General features: G+C 41.2%; 1 protein-coding gene across 1 annotated transcript in view; it reads left to right on the forward strand.

The window, feature by feature from the left end:
- The window catches only part of FTO (FTO alpha-ketoglutarate dependent dioxygenase), a 199,595-nt gene extending 175,742 nt beyond the window's left edge, over window positions 1-23,853 (forward strand). The window contains exon 9 of the mRNA XM_069968450.1: window positions 23,228-23,853. Coding sequence (XP_069824551.1) covers window positions 23,228-23,375 — 148 coding nt within the window. The 3' untranslated portion in view covers window positions 23,376-23,853. The remainder of the gene's footprint in view (window positions 1-23,227) is intronic.
- Window positions 23,854-24,728: the final 875 nt, after the last annotated feature.

A 24,728-nucleotide genomic window follows, 5' to 3' on the forward strand; every position in this document is an offset into this window, starting at 1 on the left:
GGGTAAAATAGGTTGAGTTATGATTGGCTATGTTCACACTAAGTAAAAAATAGGGAAAAGTCATCTGCTTCTGCTTTTTAAAGGGAACCTGTCACCCCCCGTGCCTGGGTGACAGGCTCCCGACCACCCGCTACAGCCCCCTATACTCACCTGATCCCGCCGGGTTCCGCTTATGGATCCGGTCGGGTCACGGAGATATCAGCCGCTGCAGCCCGGCGCGCGCGCTGAGAGATGAGTCCAACGCTCATAGAGAATGACGGCGAGTCCAGGGCTCCGTCATTCTCTATGAGCGTTGGACTCATCTCTCAGCGCGCACGCCGGGCTGTAGCAGCTGATATCTCCGTGACCCGACCATATCCAGAGGCGGGATCAGGTGAGTATAGGGGGCTGTAGCGGGGGGTCGGGAGCCTGTCACCCCGGCACGGGGGGGTGACAGGTTCCCTTTAAAAGGCTGCATATTAATTGACCTCAGTGCAATGCAATCAATGGAATGACGGACGTCCAATGCACACAGTGTATAAAATGACGGATGTTGTTTGAGCGGACGTCAAAATAATGATCACGACAATTATTCGCGGACATCTTTTGCAAATAACAAACATTATGTTTTTGTTATTCACACATAGTTTTTCTTTTTTCACCATCCTTTCACCATCTTTACAAATAAATTCAATAGACTTTTCAATTAAAGACACCCAAAGAACAATCAGTCCACCTGAACTAGAATAATTTACCAACAGCCGTCATTGCACTGACGGGCCCCCAGACTGCAAAACAATGAACGTCATTTAAAAGAAAATAAACGGAAAGGAAAAAACATCCTGTGAACATAGCCATTGGTTGTTGTTGGCAGTTTACACCAGTTTCTGTTTTACACTCTTTGATAAATCTGGGCCAATGTCTAGAACTGACAATAGGAACAGTTGGTAAAAAGTGTTGCCAGGTTTCAGATATTCAGAATTGTGGTTATCAATGATACTTTTCTTATGCAAGCAGGGCTCCTACTCCTCTTGTTTAGATTGACAATTTTATACTTCTGATAGGTCTGATTTTTTTCTGTACATATTTCCCCTGTATTGTAAAGTGGTGCCAAATTTCTTGTCCTTTTATAAACAATAATATTTTACTACTAGCTGTTGAAATGATGGCATACATTGCATACTGATATAGTTTGATTGTCCCTCTTTAAGATTTCTTACAGACCCATAGTCAGGAGATTGTGAGATTGTGAGATTACAGTGTAAATAACTGTGGGTCTGTAAGGGGACAATTAGCAATAAATTATTTCTAGTCTAAAGCTGGCCATAGATCCTAGATAGAAACCACCAATGTGAACTGTTACGCCATCCAACTGTACTTTTGGCCTCAGAAATATTTTGAAGTATGCACAAATGTGAAAATAAAAATTCCTGTGGTTGCCTTCTCATAACATTTAGTAGTTAGCAAATTGTCTGTTTATACTGTAAATTTTAGATTAGAACTGGCTACCAGCGGAAAAAAAATCCAGCATAGCAGGTCGCTTTTTCGACGTATTGTTAGTCATAAAAGAATATATAGTTAAGTTTGAGATATGTTATTAAAAGCCACTTCTGGTTTCAGCAAATAAATGTTTATTTGTTTTTTCAATAATAAAAAGTTCTGCAATTCCTCTTGTTTTTAAAATCTCAGTTTGCTGTTTATCTGCATTAGAGGCTCACAGATTCCCTCAGATTGGGAAGAATACATGTACTGTAACACTTTTTTTCTTGTCAATAGGATAAACAACCCAACAGACCCTATTACAAATCATGTAGTCTGTAAGGGGCCAATGGTATTTATTGTACTGTAAGTCAAATCTACAACATGTCATAGTGTGATCATAGTCTAAAGGCCCTTTTCCACCAAAAGATCTGACAACAGATTATCTGCCAAAGATTTGAAGCCAAACCCAGGAGTAGATTTGAAAAGAGGAGAAATCCAGTCTTTCCTTTATGACCTGTTCTCTGTTTATAAATCTTTTGCAGATAATCTGTCGTCAGATCTGTTGGTGGAATAGGGCCTTAAGGGTACTCTAATAGACGGCCGTTGGCAGCCTGATCAATAGTGTAAACGAGTTATGATCTTCTAGATTGGCGTTCGTTTATTGAACGGGGTGATGATCATTTATCAAGGGTTACACAGACATTGTTAGTGATGTCCGTGCAGCCCTTGCCCTAAACTGTTATACATTGCCTCTCCACGCTCCTGGTCTTCTCCTGCCCTCTGCTTTCACTCCTGGTGGCGCGGCTGTAGCTTCAGATTGGTCTCTGAGCTGACAGACCAATCACCAACCGGGGACACCACGGCAATTGATTGGCGGCCTGTCAGCTCAAAGACCACTTCGAAGCTACAGCCGCAGTTTTTCTTAAAAAAAAGTCTATATCCAAGATGGCGCTATCTGGGAAACTTTATTTCCCAGCATGCATTGCTTCTCAGAGCCAACTGCCAAGTATCTGCCTCATCTTGTATTATCTGCCTATCACTGGCTCAATCTGCTTCTGTTTTACACTATAAACAAAATATCTATCTGTCTGTAATCCACAGCCACTCTAATGGCAGCATGGGGTATTGTGAGTACTTTGAGATTTTGAGGGAATTGGGGATCAGGTCCCTTTATTGTATCCTATAGCACACCTCAGGAAATTAAGCAGGCTCCATTGTAGTGAGGTTTATGAAAATGTATTTTAGTATATACAGTAATCTCCAACAGAAAGAAATATCAGTGTTGACAGTGAGGAAATGCTTCCTAGCACCCACACAGTCTGGCTGCTTCTCACAGGGGGATAAGTTACAGGTACCCGAGTTTCACCAGTCCTATCCTGTAATCCATCTGATTCCCACATGGCTGATTTCTTTCGCCCTTGTGGCAAATACAGCTCCTGTGCTGTGATCTCTGGGTGCTGTTTTCACATAAATCTGGTTTTCTCTGTCACTGTTTCTACCTCACACACAGGACCTTATTTCATTTTACCTCATACACAGGACATTGCTTCTTATTACCTCACTCACAACAGGACCTTGCTCCCTTTTATCTGACACACAGGACCTTGCTTCCTTTTACCACACACAACAGACTCTTGCTTCCTTCTACCTCACACTACGCTGACTGGACTATTCTTCTATACCCCTCCTCTCCCTGCATGCACAGCACAACTCTTACTGTTAACTCCCTCACTGCTGGACAACTAGCAATGTTGTGTGCTGGCACTACTGGCATTCTCTAAGTGCCAGACAGAGGTAATTATTAACCCTTGATAATTATAGTCAAGCTTCCCCTGGGTCACATATACATCTACATAGATTAGAAAGAGAGAGAGAGATGAAACAACTGTTTCCTTTCCCCTATATTGCTTTTGAGGTTGTCACTGTTCTGTAGTTTTCACACCCCTTGGCCAGGAGCTCACTGATTTGTGTGATTTAATGGTGGATTGGCTTAGAGATGAGGTATTAAAGCTGGTCCTCATAGCAACCAAAACCAGGAGTGGATTGAAAGCACAGAAAGGCTCTGTTCACACAATGTTGTAATTGAGTGGGTGGCCGTCATTTAATGGCAAATATTTGCTGTTATCTTAAAACAACTGCTTTTGTATCAAAATAATGGCAGTTATTTACCGAGATATCGCAGCCATCCACTCAATTTCAACATTGTGTGAACATAGCCTTTCTGTGTTTTTTAATCCACTCCTGGTTTTGGTTGCTATGAGGACCAAATACTGCCTGAAATATACTGTGTGAGAACCCAGCCTCAGGGTATAAGTCAGGATGCACTGCAGACAAACAGCCCAATTCATTACAAACAATCGTAGATTATGGATAGGAATTCAACAGGTAACATTTTCTTAAGTGGAGTACTCCTTTAACCCCTTAAGGACAGAGCCTGGAATGGCCTTAATGACAGAGACAAATTTTATGAATATGACCTGTGTCACTTTATTCATTAATAAATTCGGGATGCTTTTACCTATCCGGCTGATTCTGAGATTGTTTTCTCGTGACATATTGTACTTTACATTTCTGGTAAATTGGAGTCGATACTCATAACGAATCTTTATGAAAAAAAACCCAAATAATGTGAAAAAATGTGAAAAACTGCATTTTTCCAACTTTGAAACTTTTTTGCGTATACAGAAAGTGGATATACCACATAAATTATATATTAAATAGCATTAGCAACATGTCTACTTTATGTTGGCGGCATTTATTAAACGATCTTTCATTTTTTTAGACAATAGGAAGCTTAAAACATTAGCAGCAAATTTCCAAATTTTCAGTAAAATTTCAAAATCAGATATTTTTAGGGACCTGTTCAGGTTAAAAGTGTATTTGAGGGGCCTGTATGTTAGAAAGCCCCACAAAGCACCCCATTTCAGAAACTGCACCCCCCACACTCTGCAAAAGCATATCCAGAAAGTGTTTTAACCCTTTAGGGGAGTCACAGAAATAAAAGCTAAGTGTGTAAGAAATTTGAAAATTTTAATTTTCTGTGCAGAGATTTTATTGTAATCCAATATTTTTCATAATTATAAACCTATTACCAGAGAAATGCACCCCAATATTGATTGCCCCGTTTCTGCAGTTTATAGAAATACCCCATATGTGGCCCTATTGCGCTATTTGACGCAACCACAAGCCTCAGATATAAGGGAGCTCCTAGTGAATTTCAATGCCTCCGTTATATTTGGTCATTTCTGACTGTACCACTTCAGGTTGGCAGAGGCTCTGGGGTGCCAAAACCTAAAAAACACCCCTAAAGGGACACCATTCAGAAAACTACACCCCTCAAGGAATGTAACAAGGGGTGCGGTGAGCATTTGGACCCCACAGGTGCTTCACAGATTTTCCGAACAATATGGCGTGAAAAAAGAAAAATTTATTTTTTACACTAAAACGTTGTCCTAGCCTTCAATTTTTCATTTTCTTAAAGGGATAAGAGGAAAAAAAAGACACAAAATGTGTAGCGCAGTTTCTCCCGAGTACGGAAATACCCCACATGTGGACATAAAGTGCCAAGCGGGCGCAGGACGAGCCTCCAAAGGGAAGGAGCGCCAATTGGCTTTTGGAAGCTGGATTTCACTGGAATGGATTTCAAGGGCCATGTTGCATTTACAGAGCCCTCGTGCTGCCAAGACACTGGAAACCCCCCACAAGTGACCCCATTCTGGAAACTACACCCCTCAAGGAATCTAACAAGGGGTGCAGTGAGCATATGGACCCCACTGGTGACGGGCACAAATGTGGAACAATGTGACGTAAAAGTAAAAAATTTCATTTTTTTCATTTTCATGGCACAAATGTGCCCGTCATCAAGGGGTCCATATCCTCACTGCACCCCTTGTTAGATTCCCTGAGGGGTGCAGTTTCCAGAATGGGGTCACATGTGGGGGGTTTCCAGTGTTTTGGCAGCACGAGGGCTCTGTAAATGCGACATGGCGTTCATCATCCATTCTAGCCAAATCCAACCTCCAAAATCCAAATGGCGCTCCTTCCCTTCGGAGGCTTGCCCTGCGCCCACATGGCGCTTTATGTCCACATGTGGGGTATTTTCGGACTCGGGGGAAATTGCTCTACACATTTAGTTTTTTTCCCCTCTTTTAACCCCTTGTGAAAATGATAAATTCAAGGCTAAACCAACATTATAGTGTAAAAAATGTAATATTTCATTTTCACGCCACATTGTTCCACATTTGTGCCCGTCACCAGTGGGGTCCATATGCTCACTACACCCCTTGTTACATTCCTTGAGGGGTGTAGTTTCCATATTGGGGTCACTTGTGGGGGGTTTCAACTGTCTTGGCAACACAGAGGCCTTTTGAATGCAACATGGCCCCTCGAAATCCATTCCATCCAAATCCAGCCTTCAAAAACCAAATGGCGCTCCTTCCCTTCGGACGTTTACCCTGCGCCCGCACGGCGCTTTATGTCCACATGTGGGGTATTTCCGTACTCAGGGGAAATTGCTCTACACATTTAGTGTTTTTTTTTATCTTTTAGCCCCTTGTAAAAATGAAAAAATCATGACAAGATTAATGATTTAGAGTAAAAATTTTACAAAAATTACACTAAATGTTGGTCTAGCCTTGATTTTTTCCATTTCCACAAGGGGTTAAAAAGAAAATGAACACAAAACGTGTAGGGTAGTTTCCCCTGAGTACGAAAATACCCCAAATGTGGGCATAATGTGCCATATGGGCACAGGGCAAGCCACCAAAGGGACAGAGCGCCATTTAGAGGCTGGAATGGAGGATGGAGGCCATGTCGCAATTACAAAGCTCCTGTGCTGCCAGGTCAGTAGAAACCCCTGACAAGTGACCCCATTCTGGAAACTACACCCCATAAGGAATCTAACAAGGGGTACAGTGAGCATATGGACCCCACTGGTGACGGGCACTTACGTAGAACATGTGCCGAGAAAATAAAAAATACAATTTTTTTCATTTTCACGTCCCAAATGTGGCCGTCACCAGGGGGCCATATCCCCGCTGCCCCCCTTGTTAGATTCCTTATCGGGTGTAGTTTCCAGAATAGGGTCACTTGTGGGGGGTTTCTACTGTCCTGGCCGCACAGAGGCTTTGTAATTGCATCATGGCGTCCTCTAATGGGAATGGCGGCCATACCTACTTAGCTGGGAAAAAGGGACAATTCTAATTTATTTGGGGGTATTAGGCCAATTATTAGTTTATAAGGTTGGAAATGACAGGTGTCCATCAAATTCAACCTGTGTTGATCCAGAGGAAGGCAAAAACCCCTCGTGAGGCAGACGACAGTAGCCTCATCACAGGGGAAAATTCCTTCCCGACTCCATATTGGCGATCAGAATAATCCCCGGACCAACGTGACCCCTGAAAAAAAATAAGGGACAGAATTTAGATAATGTAGAACCCCAATGACGTGTGGTACGCCTTGAAGCGATCCTGTATGCAGAGGCCGGAGGGATCAGGACAGGTGTCACACTGGAAAATGGCGTCCTTTCTGATCCCCCTGTTACGCCACACTCTGCACTTCTTCTGGGGTCTCCCTTTCTCCAGTGTGGGGGACGTCACCTGGAAAATGTTGTCCTGGTGCGATACGGGGTCCCTCATATCCAGAAGGGCAGGGTCCGCTCCATGGCTGCTAAATATTAGGGCGCTATTACTACTCGGGCAGCAAGGGACCGGAAGAGGGGGTGCTGGTATAAAAGTTATCCCCGTACAGGTGGTAACCTTTATCCAGCAGTGGGAAGATCAGTTCCCGGACGATCTTCCCACTTGTTCCGAGGATGGGGGGGGAGGGGGCATCTGGGGGCTGCATTCGGGTGTCCCTTCCTTCATACACTCTAAGGGTACATGCACACTGCGGAATCGCGACAGATAACCCTTCGTGCATTCCGCAGTTGGCACCAGCCGGCGGAGTGATGCAGGCGCACGTCTCCACACGTGTCATAGACTCCATTCTATGCCCGGGCGGATTCCGCTCTCCGTCCAACGTATTCATTCTTTGGATGGACGACGGAATCCGCCCGTGCATAGAATGGAGTCTATGACACGGGTAGAGACATGCGCCCGCAGGCGGGTGCCAGCTGCGGAATGCCTATAGCGGCTATCGTAAGCACGGGGGGTGTTAACCACCCCCCGTGCCATGAAGCTAAGATGGCCTGCTATGATTTATAGCAGGCCATCTTCCCCGATCGCTGTGTGCGAACACGCAGCGATCGGGGAAACATCGGGCGTAAATTTACGCCCTGATGCGCCAAGTACCAGGGCGCGAGGGCGTAAGTTTACGCCCGATGTCGTTAAGGGGTTAAGGCTGCAGGTACGACCATATGATCATTCATTTGGCCCTTTACTGACATTATTGCCACCCTTACATTATTTCACTTACTCTTGGCCCTCTAATTACATTATTGTCAGGGAGTTGTGCAGCTGACCAACCATGGTTTTTAAGACTGTGCAATCCCAGCGATCAGCTGATGAACAAGTGATTGCCATCCATTGGCTGATTGCTAGGTGTTTTACATGCAGTAATCATCAATAATTGCTCAGTGTAAAAGGCTCTTGAGTACATACACTGTATATGTCCATGTGTTGAAATGGTTTCATGAGACATTGAAATTCTTAAGCAAAGGTGGACACATCTGTTCATTTTCACATTACCCAATCCTTTCTTTATATCCAGTTCACATTATAAATAGAAGAGCTAACATACTATATCCTCTGCCTCATTATTACCGGCTCACTGTTACAGTTCGGCATCATGCTGTACATGGGTTAATACACCGCCAAGGATTGCCAAGAGAGGCAGACAGAAATAGAGCAAAGGAATGTGAACAATAATTACTTTGTCTATCTAATTACCAGCAACAAACAAGACACGCAGGGAAAACAACAAACTTCTTGACAGCATCAATCCCACGACACCAACTGCTTATTACATTTTGTCTAAGGAACGGAGCGTGCCATGCTTTTGATTATTGCAACTGTGCCACCGATCAACTGAGCAATTAACGGAGCTGACAATTGGAGAGAGCTTATTTAAAGAGTACGAACCCACAGAGAGAGGATTGTTTTATTTCTGAACATTTGCGTCCCTCTTCACTTCACGTCATGTAAACTCTTGTCTCTCAACTGTCTTAGCGCAGGATATAGTGCACCGTTTCATCAAAAGGATCATTTATTCCATTATTTATTACTTTTTTTTTTTATTTCGCAATAAATCCTTGCAATCCTTGATTTTACAAAATTGGCATTTTAGAATTTACAAATTGGCTTGCGCAGATATTTTTTGGCCTTTTTTCCTTAGTGGTTAGATGCGCAATGTTTGTGAATTTATCCTAGGCGCTGTCACACCTTGTTTGAGATTTCCATCTGAGGCTCATGTCAGGAGGATTTAACATTGTAAGCCTCCAATGAATGGCTCTGATGTATTCCCATATATCAGCCTATGGCACCATGCAATGCTCGTAGGCTCCTATACTCAATAACTTTGATTACTGCACGGAACAGTGTAGTGTGCTATGAGATTTCATACAGTAAAAGTTACAGGGAAAAATAGGGTATGATGATGCATATGTATGCCAAGAGGATAGGGGATCCTATAGATCTGTTCAGCATATGAGCTGACAGCTATCAACCTGAAAAACAGAGAAAAAAAGTGCAAATCTTGTCATTATAGTTTTTCTCTGTGTTAATTTAGGGTACATTTACACATTTAAACAGGCAGAAATTCCAAGTGGAACCCCCACCGCGGACTCCGCTAGGAATCCCGCCTGCCTCAGTCACTGATCGGGAGCACTGTATTTGAGAATTTTATGAATCAGAATGTTACAAATGTGGCAATACCATAAAATAATTTTCTAGGCTGGGTTCACTCTACGTTTTTGCAATCCATTATTTTCATTAGATCAAAACGGATTGCAAAAACGTAGTACGGTATGTGCTGAAACTAGAGCGCATACTAGGGTTACATTTGAAATAAAGGGGTTAAAATAAAAGACTAAGGATTTTATTCAGGAATTTGATTTTATTCCAAGCACCTATTAGTATTAGACTGTCTTTGCAGCCCCTTGTTTGGGCCAGACTGCTACGACTTCCAGGCACTAGTCTCCTGTCTATTGGAATTATCTTGACAAGAAAGGAGAACAATCAAGTTGCTTTTTAGAGCGTTAAATGCAGCAGGATGAAATTTGTCATAGATGTCTTTTGGGGGTCTCCAGGTGTGTGTCAGGCAGAGGGGAAAGGATCCCTGCAGGTAACTCTCAAATCTCTATGTGTCTGCTAGCTACATGAAGACTCCATTTGTATCCCACTGTGTCTTGTTCTGCTCAACGCTCGTCTGAGATTTATACCAGGCCTGTAACATGCAGTAAAGTCAAGGTGGCAAAGAGAAATGACCTGATTCTCTCTAGTAAGCACCTAAGGGACTCGAGCCAAAGCTCTCTACTTCCCGGGGTCACTCTTTGCAGAGCAGACGTTCATTGTGGAAAAAGCAAGTTAGGTGGAAGGAGCACCTCTGGGCCTCTTGGGTCTCTAGTAGTATCACGGTTAAAGGTAATGTATAGTGAAGTGGCTTTTTTTACACAGTCTACTCAGGGGCAATCACAATGCTTTTAGACAGAGTTATTGTCAATGGTATTGATTAGTTGATCTGATAAACTGACAGGGTCCCTGATGTGTTAAATGTCCTCTGCCTCAGACATGTAAGTGTGCAAGGAGCGTACATGGCTGCTCCCCATGGACGACAGTAATGCAGTCCTGACTATGATCAAATTGTACCATGCATGCCAATTCCCATTAAGCATTACCCCTTCATTTTTAACCCATTGTTCCTTGGGTAACTAACCTATTATATACATTTTTAGTTCTGAATGATGGCTTGTACTTTTTTTTTTCATATCTCTATGGTTATATCACAGGTTTAAAGGCTGAACTCTATTATCTGAGAGATTAATCTCAATCAATTAATAACTTAAGAAATCACTTCTTACTTTGTGTTACTTTGTACAACCAAAGTCTGAGATTAAACTGCCCCATATTTTTATTGGAGCTAAATGAATGCTTCCTTTTTTGTGATTTATTTACATCTATTTCTCAAACTCAATCTTTCTATAACAGAACTACTTGTCACTCTCAGTCTGTAGTACTAGTATAACTCTGGTGCATCAAACTCGATGTTTCGGGGTTATACTAGACTCTTATCTATCTTTACTTCCTATATTCAAGCTCTTGCAAATTCCTGTCACCTACATCTCAAAAACATCTCCAGAATTTGTCCATTTTTTTTTTACCATTGATATGGCTTGGACTCTTACTGTCGCCCTGATCCATTCTCATCTTGACTACTGTAACTCCCTACTAACTGGTCTTTTTCTTCTCCAGCCATTACACTGATGTCTCCCCCTCTGCCAGCCACTATACTGGTTGCCCATTAAATCCAGAATTCACTTCAAAGTTCTCACCGTCACCTATAAAGCTCTCCACAATTCTCCATACATCTCCCTCATTTCCATCCTACCCATGCTCTACCTTCTGCTAATGATCTTTCGTTAACATCTTTTATAATATATTTTACTATTTCTACTACAGGGAAGGGGCCTGTCTGGCTGCAGCTTCACTCAAAAAATCAGTTGTATGTTGGTTCTACCCAGAGTGGGACTGGGGCTATCAGCTTGTCATCCTGGGGGACCTTACTTCTCTCATAAGACATCCCCTTTAACATGCTGGGATTGGACACGTAAAGGATTGTCTAAGATGGACAACCCTGTGACTTATTTCTGAATATGGAGGTATTTGATTTTGTATTTACTAAAGATTTCTGCTAATAGACCACATGAAAGTACAAGCCAACTCAGCCGAACAAATGAGACAACGTACTTAGAAGAAACATTTATTTGTATTGTTCAGCAGTGAAAATAAAGGAAGCTTTGTATCTAGCCTACTACCAAAGGTACTTTAGTCTGCTTTGAAACCATATATCCTATTGTAAGACACGGCCTTGTGCGGTGTACACCAGAGGAACCTTATATGCCGCTTTTGAACCTAAATCACTATGGAAGGCCCATTTTATAGGATTGACACTCTGAACTAACACATTTCTCCACTGTGCTCAGGTGTCCAGGTTTCAGGTGACTACCATCTGACCAGGGTCAATGGTCAGCTACATAGAGCTAATCAGCTGTTAGACTAGCTGCTTTTGTGGAAAATAGGGCACAAAGAGGTTTACTTCTACAGCCGCACAGCTCTATCCAAAGGCTATTATGCTTTCTATAAACCATGAATTACAAAATAAAGGAGAACTCCGGGCTGGGGAATGAAAGAAGTAACATGCTCTCACCTCCCCTGCTCCAGTGCTGATGGTAGTATCCCAAAGCTCCAGTCCCCTGGTCCTAGTCGCTTCTGGGTCTGGTTGGGGAGCTGGGACGTGACATGCCACTCCCCCTCAGCCAGTCAGTGGCCATAGCGGGCTCCTGCCTTGGCCACTGACTGGCTGAGCGGGCCTAATATGTCATGTCCCAGCTTCTCACTCAGACGCGTCCGGGATTGGAAGACCGGAGCTGCGAAATACCAGCATCAGCACTTGAGCGGGGGAGGTGAGAGCATGTTACTTCTTTCATGCCATGCCACTCCACCACAGCACTACCAGTTTTCAATAATGCTTTCCCTGTGTATATGTCGGATTTCTGCCATTCAGGTTATAAACAAGGAAACAAGTAATAATGATGATATTTTTGGCTAGCTTTAGTTTCAGCCACTGTTGGGCAGGAGCAATAGTAATTATTGTGCCTGCCCAAAGATGGTTAAAACTAAAACTGGCCATACATATTATATTGTAGCACTGGATGTGGTCCTTACTATGCTCCTGAAGTGTCCCTTGATTCTTTTGGTTCCTGAACTGCTCTCCTGTTGTTGCCCCTTGGCTCTGTTCCTGAACATATTCCTGTGCTCTGACCAGTTCAAGGTTCTTGGCTGCACTGATGAGCTCTGAGTTCCTCATTCCAGCTCCTGGGCTTTTTCCTGACCCATCATTGCTGCTGCATCTGGCTGCCAACTGGGCACTGTGACCTAGCGATCCTCCTGTAGTATAGTCTGTGCCTTCTTGAGAGGGTTAAAGGTTAAAAAAAAAAAAACACGGAATCCCTTACATTCCTCATATGTCTATTCATTAGTTCTGTAACAACATGACTGCTGACTTTCAGATACAGTGCCAGACCTTTACACCTTCATGAAAGTGAGCTGCAATACCAGGCAAAACATATGGACATGTATAGCACTACATTTTTCTAATCCTTGACAGTCTATTTTACAAGTGGTGTGCTACAATGGTCAGTTCTTGGTCCTGCTATTTTAATAAGTTTGCAAGTCACATAGGTTTGATAGGTAACGTTTGCCTATTTGTGTATTAGAGTTGATATTCTGGGAGGTGTTTGCAATATAGAAAAATATTTAGCTTTACTAGGTAAATGGTCAAAGTAATGGATACTGCAGTTTGATGTTTCCAAATGTAAAATAATGCACTTTCCAATAATACTTTCAAAGTATTGTTTTGACCATTTGGTGTTAGCAAAGACTTCAGAAGAGAAGGATTTAGGAGTAGTGATTTCTGACAGCCTTAAATGAGTCACCAGTAAAGCATGGTGGTAAGGGTGGCAAATTAAATGATGGGCTGTATGGCAAAAAGAATAACCAGTGTAATGCTGCCAGACAAGACTCACTGGTGGCAGCACCATCCTGTCTGCTGCTCTGCTGTGCTTCATGATCGCCTTGGGGCGGTCTTCTTCCTTCTATTGCTATAATGACACCTTTTGTTTCTAGGCAGCCAGCTCCTCTGGATTTATAGAGAGAACTGAAAAAGGGGGCATGATCAAAACCTTTAAATATGGTAGAGTGTTAAATAAGGTTCAGAAGGGAAGTGTATTTACAAATCTAACCTGCTGATAGCTCCCTATTGTGCATTAAGCCTTGAAGAGGAACATCATTACCATGCACTTTGTACTTAAATCTCTAAGCTAATAAGGCGATTTGGTGCACTAAGAGGCAGGGCTACAGCCATCAGTGCACTGATCCGGACCGCTTTGGCTGGCCCACTCTGCTGATATTCATTTGAAGGGGCTGGCCGGGGATGGGGTGTTTAACGGGTTCAGGATCAATTCCGTGACGGTACGTCCTTTTTTGTAGCGAGTTACCAGTCAAGGACGAACAGTTACGCCCTGCGATGACACAGGCCTGTGCCATCCTCTGGCGGGTCTCGGCTGTCAGTGATAGCCAGGGACCCACCGCAATTGTCAGTATCTGAGCCGCGCTCTGATGCTGACAGTTTAACCTATAGATACTGTGATCAGTGCGATTGCAGCACCAATAGTGCAGGAGAGAGGAAGGATTCCCCTTTGCTTACTATTAAGGGCCATACAGAAGCGATCGCACTGCCCCGATGGTTGCTATGACAACAGGAAACTTCCCTTAGGCCTCCTGTGTCATAGCTATGGAAGCTCATGAGGCTCAGCCCTAAGGCTAAGGGCCCTATTCCACCAAACGATTATCGTTTGCATATCATTAACGATTAACGATCTCAAACGACCACTATTGCGAAAGACCTGAAAACGTTCACTCATTTCCATTGAACGATAATCGTTACTTATGATCGTAATTGCGATCGTTTTTTCTTCGCTATTTATTCGCTATTGCATTCGTATCTATTGCGAACGACCGAACGATGTCTTATTCAACGCGAACGATTTGCGAACGAGCAACGATAAAAATAGGTCCAGGTCTTTTAAAGCGATCAACGATTTCTCGTTCGGTCGTTAATCGTTAACTGCATTTCAACCGAACGATTATCGTTTAGATTCGAACGATTTAACGATAATCTGAACGATAATCGTCCAGTGGAATAGGGCCCTAAGGGCCCTATTCCACCGGACGATTATCGTTCAGATTATCGTTAAATCGTTCGAATCTAAACGATAATCGTTCGGTTGAAATGCAGTAAAGATTAACGACCGAACGAGAAATCGTTGATCGCTTTATAAAGACCTGGACCTATTTTTATCGTTGCTCGTTCGCAAAACGTTCGCAAATCGTTCGCATTGAATAAGACATCGTTCGGTCGTTCGCAATAGATACGAACGCAATAGCGAAGAAATACGGAAGAAGAAACGATCGCAATTACGATCATAAGTAACGATTATCGTTCCATGGAAATGAGTGAACGTTTTCAGGTCTTTCGCAATAGCGGTCGTTTGAGATCGTTAATCGTTAACGATTATGCTAACGATAATCGTCCGGTGGAATAGGGCCCTTAGTCTCAGGAGCAATGCTTATGACAGGCAGGTTACAGTGCGTTGCAGATCAGCATTGCACTGTAATCTGCCTGTCATCATGCAATCCCTATAGTGAAGTCTCCATGGTGCGAAAGCCCTGCTCAGCCAATCAGTTGCTGAAGGGGGACTCCGCTCATGTGGTTATAGCTCAGGACTGCTTCAGCTAATCATAGCAATTCTGAGATTGTTTTTTTCCATGACATGTACTTTAGGTTAGTAATACATTTTGGTTGATATCCTTACAGTGTTCTTGCAAAAACAAAAAAAAGCCTACATTTCATGAAAAAAAATTGCAAAATTAGAATTTTTCTAACTCAAATTCTTTGTGTTTGCAATGCGGGATGTGTTTGCAGTTCTTACAGTGTTAGCTCTGCAAGATGGGTTAACTGTCAGGGTCAAAGCACAGCTCTGGTCCCGACAGTTACAGCAAGTGCCCGACTATGATTGATAACTGGGACCCACCATGGATGGCACGGGCACAGCTTCAGTGCCTGCCTTAACAATGGATGTAACTGTACATCCATGAGCAGAATTGACGCACAGTTACATTCTTGGTCTTGAACAGGTTAATAAGCAATGCTTTATCTGTGATTGCAGTGTATGGGAAGAGCTCTTTAAAGGCTGCCCTTTCTCATGAAATAGTAATTTTCCAGAATTTGTGTTTACAGATTCCTATGCATTATGATCACCACAATACAGCAAGAAATTTAAAATTTAACCTTTTCTGTCATGAGTACTACTATTAAAAAAAAAAAAAACTGGGATGAGTTATATAGTCCCTTCTATGGCACTGAGAAACGTCATCAGAATACTTGGCATTTTCCAGATCAATGCTCAGAGCATTACAGTAAAATCTATTGATTAAAGCAGGAGGTATAATGTTGGTCATTTAGAATGAGGAGTGAGGCAATGCTGGGGAATAATTTATCCTCTGACTTCACATTAACCTTTTATTGACTCCCTTGCAGGCTTATAATTAACACTCACTTTAGCTAAAGTAGATTTTTCCCCCTAATAAAATGACCAAGGGGCTGTGGATGTAGATGGCGTCCCATACTGTATGTTGGGCACTTATTGAATTGTGTTTCATTGGTTTAGGGGCATCATCATATTTATTTATAAAAAATGTGAAAATAAACTATTCTTATCTTTCTACAATCCTAAATGAGTTGATGGTGTGGTGCTTAATCACAAAAGTGCATTTGTGGTACTAAATAAGTCTTACGGGATTAAAACACCATGGTTGTTTTTTCCCAGATACCTGTCTACAGCTTCAGTGGGGTAAAGACTTACTATTTTTTAAACTAGTTTTTCTTCTTTATTATTTGCATAATCTTTGGTTTTTCCAGCTACAAAGAACAAGCTGAAGTCTTGACAATGGTAAAGATTTGAAACACAACACAAAATAAATTAGAAGTTTTAAAAAAAAATGATATATTATAATATATATATATATATATATATATATATATATATATAAATACAATTAATATTATGTATCTGCATAAAGATGTATCAACAGAACAGGCTAACAAAATGCAGGTTGTACCGTAGCTAAAGGGGGCATCTTGATTAGTTATCACCTATTCAATATTTAAACTCTATGGGGGAGATTTATCAAAGTGGTGTAAAGTGAAACTGGCTCAGTCGCCCCTAGCAACCAATTAGATTCCACCTTTCGTTCCTCACAGACTCTTTGGAAAATGAAAGGTGGAATCTGATTGGTTGCTCAGGGCAACTGGGTCAATTCTACTTTACAGCATGTTTGATAAATCTCCCTCTATGGAACTGCCATGTTGAAAGACAAATGACTGTGATAGCAGCAATCTGCTGCCGTCTCTCCATGGAATAGAAGCGGCAGCAGACCTCCATCCTCTATGGGCTGCCCGAACAATCTAGCGATCACCCGGACAGCCACTGCAGCTCCGCTCGGCCCCCCTTTACTCAGCCGCTCGCTGCCACTGCGTGTAATATTGGTGGCAGGGAGCGGGGAACGAGGAGCAAACAAGTGCTGACAGCGCTCTGAGTGCTGACTGTCGCCCAGTGTAATAGGGGCTTTAGTCTGACAGATATTCACTGTGCTTATGGTGCAGAGCCACAACCCAGTGGGTAGTACTTTTCCTGTCTTTCTGGTTATATAGGAACCCAAGGGATTTCAGTATATGATTACCACTACACTACAATGGTACAGGTCTGCTATTGATCCTTTGCTAAGCTCTGGAATCTATCTAATGACGGTCAGAACCTATATTAATGAACATACCCAGAATTGATGATGATGTAAAATTGTAGGGCCCATTAATAATTAAATGATGGGTTTGTATTGTGTGTTCTGCTGTAAAAGGGCCCAGGAGATTGACACTGTGTGGTTAAAATAACATCTGGTCAGCATTGTACATTGTCAATCATTTATTACATGCTGTGCCTAGGTTTTTACTAGTGATCACGAAGACTTGAGATCAGAAATAAACGTAAATGAAGAAAATGTTGTTGTTATCAATCAAATTCCAGGTATTATTTTTGGGTAGTATAAACAGCTGATTAAAAGGGGTTTTGTGTGTGTTTTGCTAGTTTATGATGCATTTACTTTTACTTGAGTAAAAGTTTTAATTCTTCACTAAATAACCATAAAGGGCAATAGTGCATCAGATGTATATAAAAAAAAATCAACACCATGCTTATAGATGACCTGTGGCCAGTTAAAATAATAATAATAATAATAATAATAAAAAAAAAAAAAAAACAACATGTCTTTATGTCCCTTTTTAGTCTATAATGCCCTGATTCCAGCGATGTTTTTCATTTGTATGTCTCCCTGTTCCCAAAATACCGCCAATAACCACCTGAGTGATAACTTTCTTTCAGGAGGGAATATGAATTCTAAAGGGGTATTCAAGTCTATAACTAGATGACAAGAACAAGAAAAGCAGCCTTTCATATTTACAATTATTTTATCAAACTCCTTCAATAATAAAATATTTCCTGTTCTCTCCTGAATTATGTGTCTTGTCTGATCCTGGGGCTATACTTTCTACATCTTGTCCGTTATTTTATGTTAACCTAGTAAATGTATGTAAGAGATCGAAGTCTGACTGTAGTATGAGACTACACAGTCTGTAGTCTGTTACCGTGGAGACATAATTCTCAAGAGTTGTAGACGCAAAACATGATTTGCTTAATCTTTCATTTAAAGCATGGGTCTCAAACTCGCGGCCCTCCAGCTGTTGCCAAACTACAATTCCCATCATGCCTGGACAGCCAAAGCTTTAGCTTTGGCTGTCCAGGCATGATGGGAATTGTAGTTTGGCAACAGCTGGAGGGCCGCGAGTTTGAGACCCATGATTTAAAGAGTTGCTACATTTGACATAAAGTGAAACAGTAAAAAATGGTGGCATTGGTGGACCCTTCTTAACATTATAAAAAATGAGCTGCATGTTTCCACAGAGCTCAGCTCTAGTTCCTTGGGCTTTAACGCCAGAAATCTACCTATTAGGTTGCAAATCTTTTGTAGTGCAGGGGCCCATGTTAATAAATACACAGGGCAGATATATACTGTCCATGACTAAGATAACATGAGGTGCATATGGGAGATAAATGTGGAACACCCTACATTTTTTTTTTCTCTTCTACTTGTCTAGCTTACTTTTGAAAAAAATTTTGCACCTAAAACAATGCACATGCTATTAATAAATTTGTTGCATTGTACAAATTGTGAACTAGAATTCCAAAGCATTTTGCTTAGTTAATTTCACCCACAATATAATGCAGTACAAAATATAAAAATAGTATATTCTGTATCTGGAATATGTAGAGTAGGTATATCACAATCATTGTAGTGTGTAGTTTATATTACCTCTAAATCCCTAATTTCTGTGCAGAATGTGGCGTTTTATAGGATTTTAAATCTATTTTTGGTGGCATATTGTGATATTTAAATCAATTCATAAGAGATATGCAGTTCATTAGATGCCTGACTGGCAATGAAGAAGTTAAGAGTGTCTCACTCTATCCAAATCTCTTTACCCATTGCAGTCTTAATGCAAGTGTTAGAGAATTCTTGCCAGAAGGCCCATGGCCGGTTACCCACTGCCTGTCCCTTTAATCCGCTTGTTTTAAATAACTAATGAGAAACATTTAAACTCATTACTCTTTCTGCGGGGGCCTTCAGGTCGGCTAATCTTATTATTTATGAAGTGATGTGCTCTGTGATAGTACTTAGTGCATGTTAACAGATGCTATTATCTCAAGCTGAATCGTGAACGTAGCAGATATATGAGAATGTTATACGGTGATTCCACGACAGGCGTGTTATGTACGACCATGTGAGTGTAGAGGACGACAAGCAGACGATAAAGAACACCATGACGCTGGCTCAGGAGGTGCCAGAAGTTATGTTATAAGTCCATTTATAAATCCCAGGGGGAAGACACCATTAAGAGCAATTCATTTTTTACATTAAATTAAAGAAGCAAAATGCTTTTTGTACCCATGTGTTCTGGATTCTGATCTATGTTTTATGTAATGTAGAACGTATTTTATGTCACATGACTAATGAGGCCTGGACAAATAATGAACAAAACAAGAGGAGAAGGAAGTTCCTAAGCAGTCTCCATTTTGTAAAAAAAAAACAAAAAAAACAACAACATCCTGTTCTATCCTGAAAGCTTCCAGCTGATCTGGTTAGAGTCTTGACACTGTGAAAGTTCGGGCATAAGTGTACATTCTATGGCATTTCATTCTCTGAGTGACTTCATTGAAACCAAAAACATAGAAAATAATGTAGTGGAACAAGTGGTTGCAATAAGATTTGGGAATACTGTATAAATGAATAGAGAAGAACAGTGGAAGTATGGGATATGGAGGAAGTACTAAAATAAAAAATAAAGTACTGTAGACGATAAGTAGGACATAATACTGGGGATAATGCAGGCAACTGGGCTCTTCTCAGTAGTAATGCATAATGTTACAGTCATCTGTTTAACTAACAATTCCCTGTAGTACTCTTCCTATTTATATCTCCTGCCCTTTTTCTGAGGCAGATGTGCCTATTTACATAGAGATTAATTCTGCTTTTGGATGTTTATTTTATTCTGATCTGGGGAAGCTTGTCCAGAGGAAATTGTCATGTTCTCTTTGAAGTTCATGTCAGACTTTTTTTTTTTTTTTTTTGCCTAAGTGATGATCGGTTGTATCTCAGTGGTTGCTTGAGTTGATTGACTCCATTTTGTGTCCTATGGCCTAGAAGTATGTAGCTTGCTATCTGTAAGATGTAAAAGATTAAATGTGTATACATTGCTATAGTTTATTCTGAAAGTTATAAATGAGTTGTTTTTATTGCAAAAAAAAAAAATACTAATTCCAAGTAATCTGTTAGGTGGTATTGGAGAATCTTCCATTCAGGGTTGTCATCTATTAACCTGAGCTGAGAGCAGCTATAAAAGCACATTTTCCCCCAGGGAACCCAGCATGCTATTTGCACTAAATTGGCTCACATTCTGTGTGAACATCGGCCATTGTTTGACTTGGTTGGTGTTTGACATGTCAAACAACGGCCGATGTCTCAGATGTTCACCCGGCCAATACTGCAGCATCGGCCGAGTGAACATCACTTTATTTTAATTGGAATGCGGGCACATTCGGGTGTGCTCGCACTCCAATTAGCTATAGATAACAATTTAAAGTACGGCCAGGAGCCGTACTTTACATTGTTGTGTAGCCGCAGAGAACCACAGCTGTAGTGTATACAGTGTTTATACACTACGGCCGTGATTCTATACAGTGTAATGTAATTGTAAACTGCCATTAAGCAACGGCCGTTGATGCAACCTGCAACAACGGCTGTTGTTTAATGTAAAAATACTTAGTGTGAACGTGCCCTAAAACTGTAATGCTTTGTCTCTAACATGGTGGTGCTGGTGGGAAATAGCAAATGATTCCTGGGAACCTAACAGTTGGGTATTCTATGACCAGATTATTGTTGGGGCCCGTTCTAACAAAAAAAATGTGTAAGTATAATAGAATGTATTTCTTCTTGTTAAGTGACCATGGTTTCTTTGCTTGTTGAGTCTTTATGTATTGTATAAGAGGTGCCTCTTCCCTAATGCCATAGTAGAGAGGAATAGAGTGATATAATGGCACTTTATTAGGGAATATCAGGCAGCAATAAAAACTAGATGAAAACAATTTGTAACAATTTTAAACATGTTCCTATTTTAAAGTGCAAGAATTTGCAACATCAGTATTCAGCATTACTGATAGTATTACTTATTCAGATTCCCTAAATAGTATTACGGTCTTGCCAACAATGAGCCAGTATAATCTTCTACAAAGACAGCAGATGTACAGCAACTGGGCTGTACGCCAGTGAAGAAGGATGGAAATGGGAAGAAAATGAGAACCTGTTCTATTAAACTAATAGCTTGTCACTATTTCTATTAAAGCGATAATATTAATACTGCTACTTCTCGGATGTCATTGCTTATCCATGTTCTATTCATGGTTGGCCTTGTTAGGGATAAAACCAAACAATAGAAAACTGATATAACTTGAGGTTAAGGATATTTCTGTACTGGTGCTACTAGTGTTTTTGTTACATTCCAATTTGAATATTAAAAAGATAAGATTTAATGCACTGTTTTAGTAGAGAACCATATTGTGTTCAATATGGAGACCAAAAAAGTCAGGAAGTGTAATGTGCCTCATTGGTTAAAGTGACTCTGTACCCACAATCTGACACCCCAAACCACTTGTACCTTCAGATAGCTGCTTTTAATCCAAGATATATCCTGTGGTCCCTTTGGAAGGTGATGCAGTTATTGTCCTAAAAAACAACTTTTAAACTGGCAGCCCTGTGCCCTACGGGAGTGGCCTAAATTGTGTATGCATTAGGCTGGCACAACCTCCTCCCCACCCTCTTCTTCATTAGGAATGCCACTGGAACATTTTCTCTTTGCTGAACATTGCACAGGTGTCTTAACGATCCAGCCCATGTACCGGGCTGACACAGGTGAGGAATAGGAGGCAATCTGCCTGGGGCATTCCTAATGATGAGAAGGGCAGGGTGGAGGGACAGAGAGGTTGTGCCAGCCTAATGCTTACACAATCTAGGCCACTCCCGTAGGGCACGGGGCTGGCAGTTTAAAAGTAGTTCTTTTGGACAATAACTGCATCTCCTGCCAAACGGACCCCAGGACAGATCTTGGATTGAAAGCAGCTATCTGAAGGTACAAGCGGTTTGGGGAGCCAGATTGTGGGTACAGAGTCGCTTTAAAGGGAAACTCCAGAGAAGTGTAACAATCCTTGTCAAGCAAGAGTTGGGGGGGGGGGGGGAATAATAAAGAAGCTATGCTTACCCGTCCCAGAGCCCCTGTCACCATCTCACTGACAGTCTCCTGGTTTTCCCAGCTTCCTGCATCATCATGTCCCAGCAGGAGATATCCGCTAAGCCAGTCAGTGACCTCAGCAGTGTCCTGTCCCAGTCGCTGAGTTGGCAGTTTTGAGTAAGGACATGATTTTGCAGGAGCTGCAGGAGACTGGCAGAGGACCATGAGTGGTGACCCTGCACTGCGGGGGGACAGGATGGATAATCATAGCCTCTTTATTCTGTTCCCCCACACCCCTGCTCGCTTGACATGTTACATTTCCTTGAAGTTCTCCTTTAATGCCCTGCATCAGATAGGGGTATTTCTGATAGACATCAGCACCCATACATATAGTAGTAGCGTCAAGAACTGTCCGGTTATCTGTATATATTAAACTTAGCACTTCCAAATTCTTTAATGTCTACCATTGTTATTTAATATGGTTAAAGTCTCATGGTCATTATAACTTTCAAAATCTAAATCAGCAGGGAAGGTGATATGAAGCAAGTTTGAAATTTACATTCATTTTTTTTTTGTTATCATGCTTTAAAACAAAGATACTTTATAGCACATCTGCTGTTGAGTTATAATGACAGTGCCCATTTAAAGTATAAAAAAAAAAAAAAAAGACTAAAGAAAAATCCAGGGTAAGGTAAATAAAAAACAAAACATAAGGCATAACCAACCTGGCCTAAATCTTGAACTTGTTGCAAAAATCAAGCATTTCCACTTTCCAGTGTTGCAGACCCAGAGTCACCATTAAGAATGTCAGGGCCTTACCAAAAGCTTTTGTGCTAAAAACTTCTATTTACATTTGGAATATGTTTTTTGCCATTTACAACCTAAATACATGCTGAATTATAAGCTAAAATATGTGCCACAATATTCTCATATTTTGGCATGTAACCAGCGAAACACAGGCCTTCTAGGTGATCACAGCGCAGTTACATCCAGTTACTTTAGGTGGCATATGTTTCCTGTATTCTCTATCTTATAAAATATTAATAGTTTTTTTGCACAGAATTCTAAGCTTAGTCTTGTATGTTTTTTCTTATTGAAGGTGCAGATGCGGTTTGGCAAAGTCTTTACCTGTGGACCAGAGGCCTCGCTGCTACCCATATTGGGAAGAAGATGACTTCTCCATGCCTCTGCCTTTTGATCTCAGTAGAATTGTGACAAAATTGGAAAATCTAATAGAGAAGGACTAAGAAGTTACCTTCTACATTTGCTTCTCAGAGGGATACAGAGATGGCCTACCTACTGATGAATAAAATGCATTTGTACTCTGTGGTTATAATGAATTCCTTGAGGGGTGTACTTTCCAAAATGGGGTGACTTTTGGGGGGGTTCTATTCTGTAGACATTACAGGGGCACTGCAAATGCACCTGGCGCTCAGAAACTTCTTCAGCAAAATCTGAACTGGAAATGCTAATTGGCGCTCCTTCCCTTCTGAGCCCCGCTGTGTGCCCATACAGTGGTTTACGCCCACATATGGGGTACCGTTCTACTCAGGAGAACCTGCGTTACATATATTGGGGTGAGTTTACTCCCCTGTTCCTCGTGAAATTAAGAAATTTCAAACTAAACAAACATATTATTGGAAAAATTCTATTTTTTCATTTTTACTGTCTTCTTTTGAATACTTTCCTCTAATACCTGTGGGGTCAAAATGGTCATCACACCCCAAGATGTATTCTTTGAGGGGTGTACTTTCCAAAATGGGGTGACTTTTGGGGGGGTTCTATTCTGCTGACACTACAGGGGCTCTGCAAATGCACCTGGCGCTCAGAAACTTCTTCAGCAAAATCTGAACTGGAAATGCTAATAGGCGCTCCTTCCCTTCTGAGCCTCGCTGTGTGCCCATACAGTGGTTTACACCCACATATGGGGTACCATTGTACTCAGGAGAACCTGCGTTACAAAATTTGGGGTGCATTTTCTCTCATGTTTATTATCAAAATGAGATACTTTAATCTTAACAAATATATTATTGGAAAATTTCTATTTTCCCTTTTTTTCCTAATTGTGAATACTTTCATCCAGCCCCTGTAGGGTTAAAATGCTCATTATACCCATAGATTAATTCTTTAAGGTGTCTAGTTTCCAAAATGGGGTCACTTATGGGGGTTTCCAGTATACAAGCCTCCTAAATCAACTTAAAAAAAGAACTGGTCTCTAAAAAAATCAGTTTTTGAAATTTCATGAAAATTTTATAATTTGCTGATACATTTCTAAGCCCCGTAACACCCTAAAAAAGTGAAATATGTTTACTAAAATGAAGCCAGAATAAAGAGGACATATTGATAATGTGACTTACTAACTAATTTTTGTCATGTGACTTTCTTTTTTTAGAAGCAAAGAATTTCAAAGTTCGTAAAGTGCAAAATTTTCAAATTTTTCATTATATTTTGATGTTTTTCACAAAAAACACACAAGACAGTGACCAAATTTTGCCACTAACATAAAGTACCATATGTTACGAAAAAACAATCTCAGAATCGCTAGCATACGTTAAAGCATCACTGAGCTATAAGCGCATGAAGTGAGACAGGTCAGATTT

Source organism: Dendropsophus ebraccatus, chromosome 4, assembly GCF_027789765.1.
Source record: "Dendropsophus ebraccatus isolate aDenEbr1 chromosome 4, aDenEbr1.pat, whole genome shotgun sequence".
Taxonomy (NCBI): Eukaryota; Metazoa; Chordata; class Amphibia; order Anura; family Hylidae; genus Dendropsophus; species Dendropsophus ebraccatus.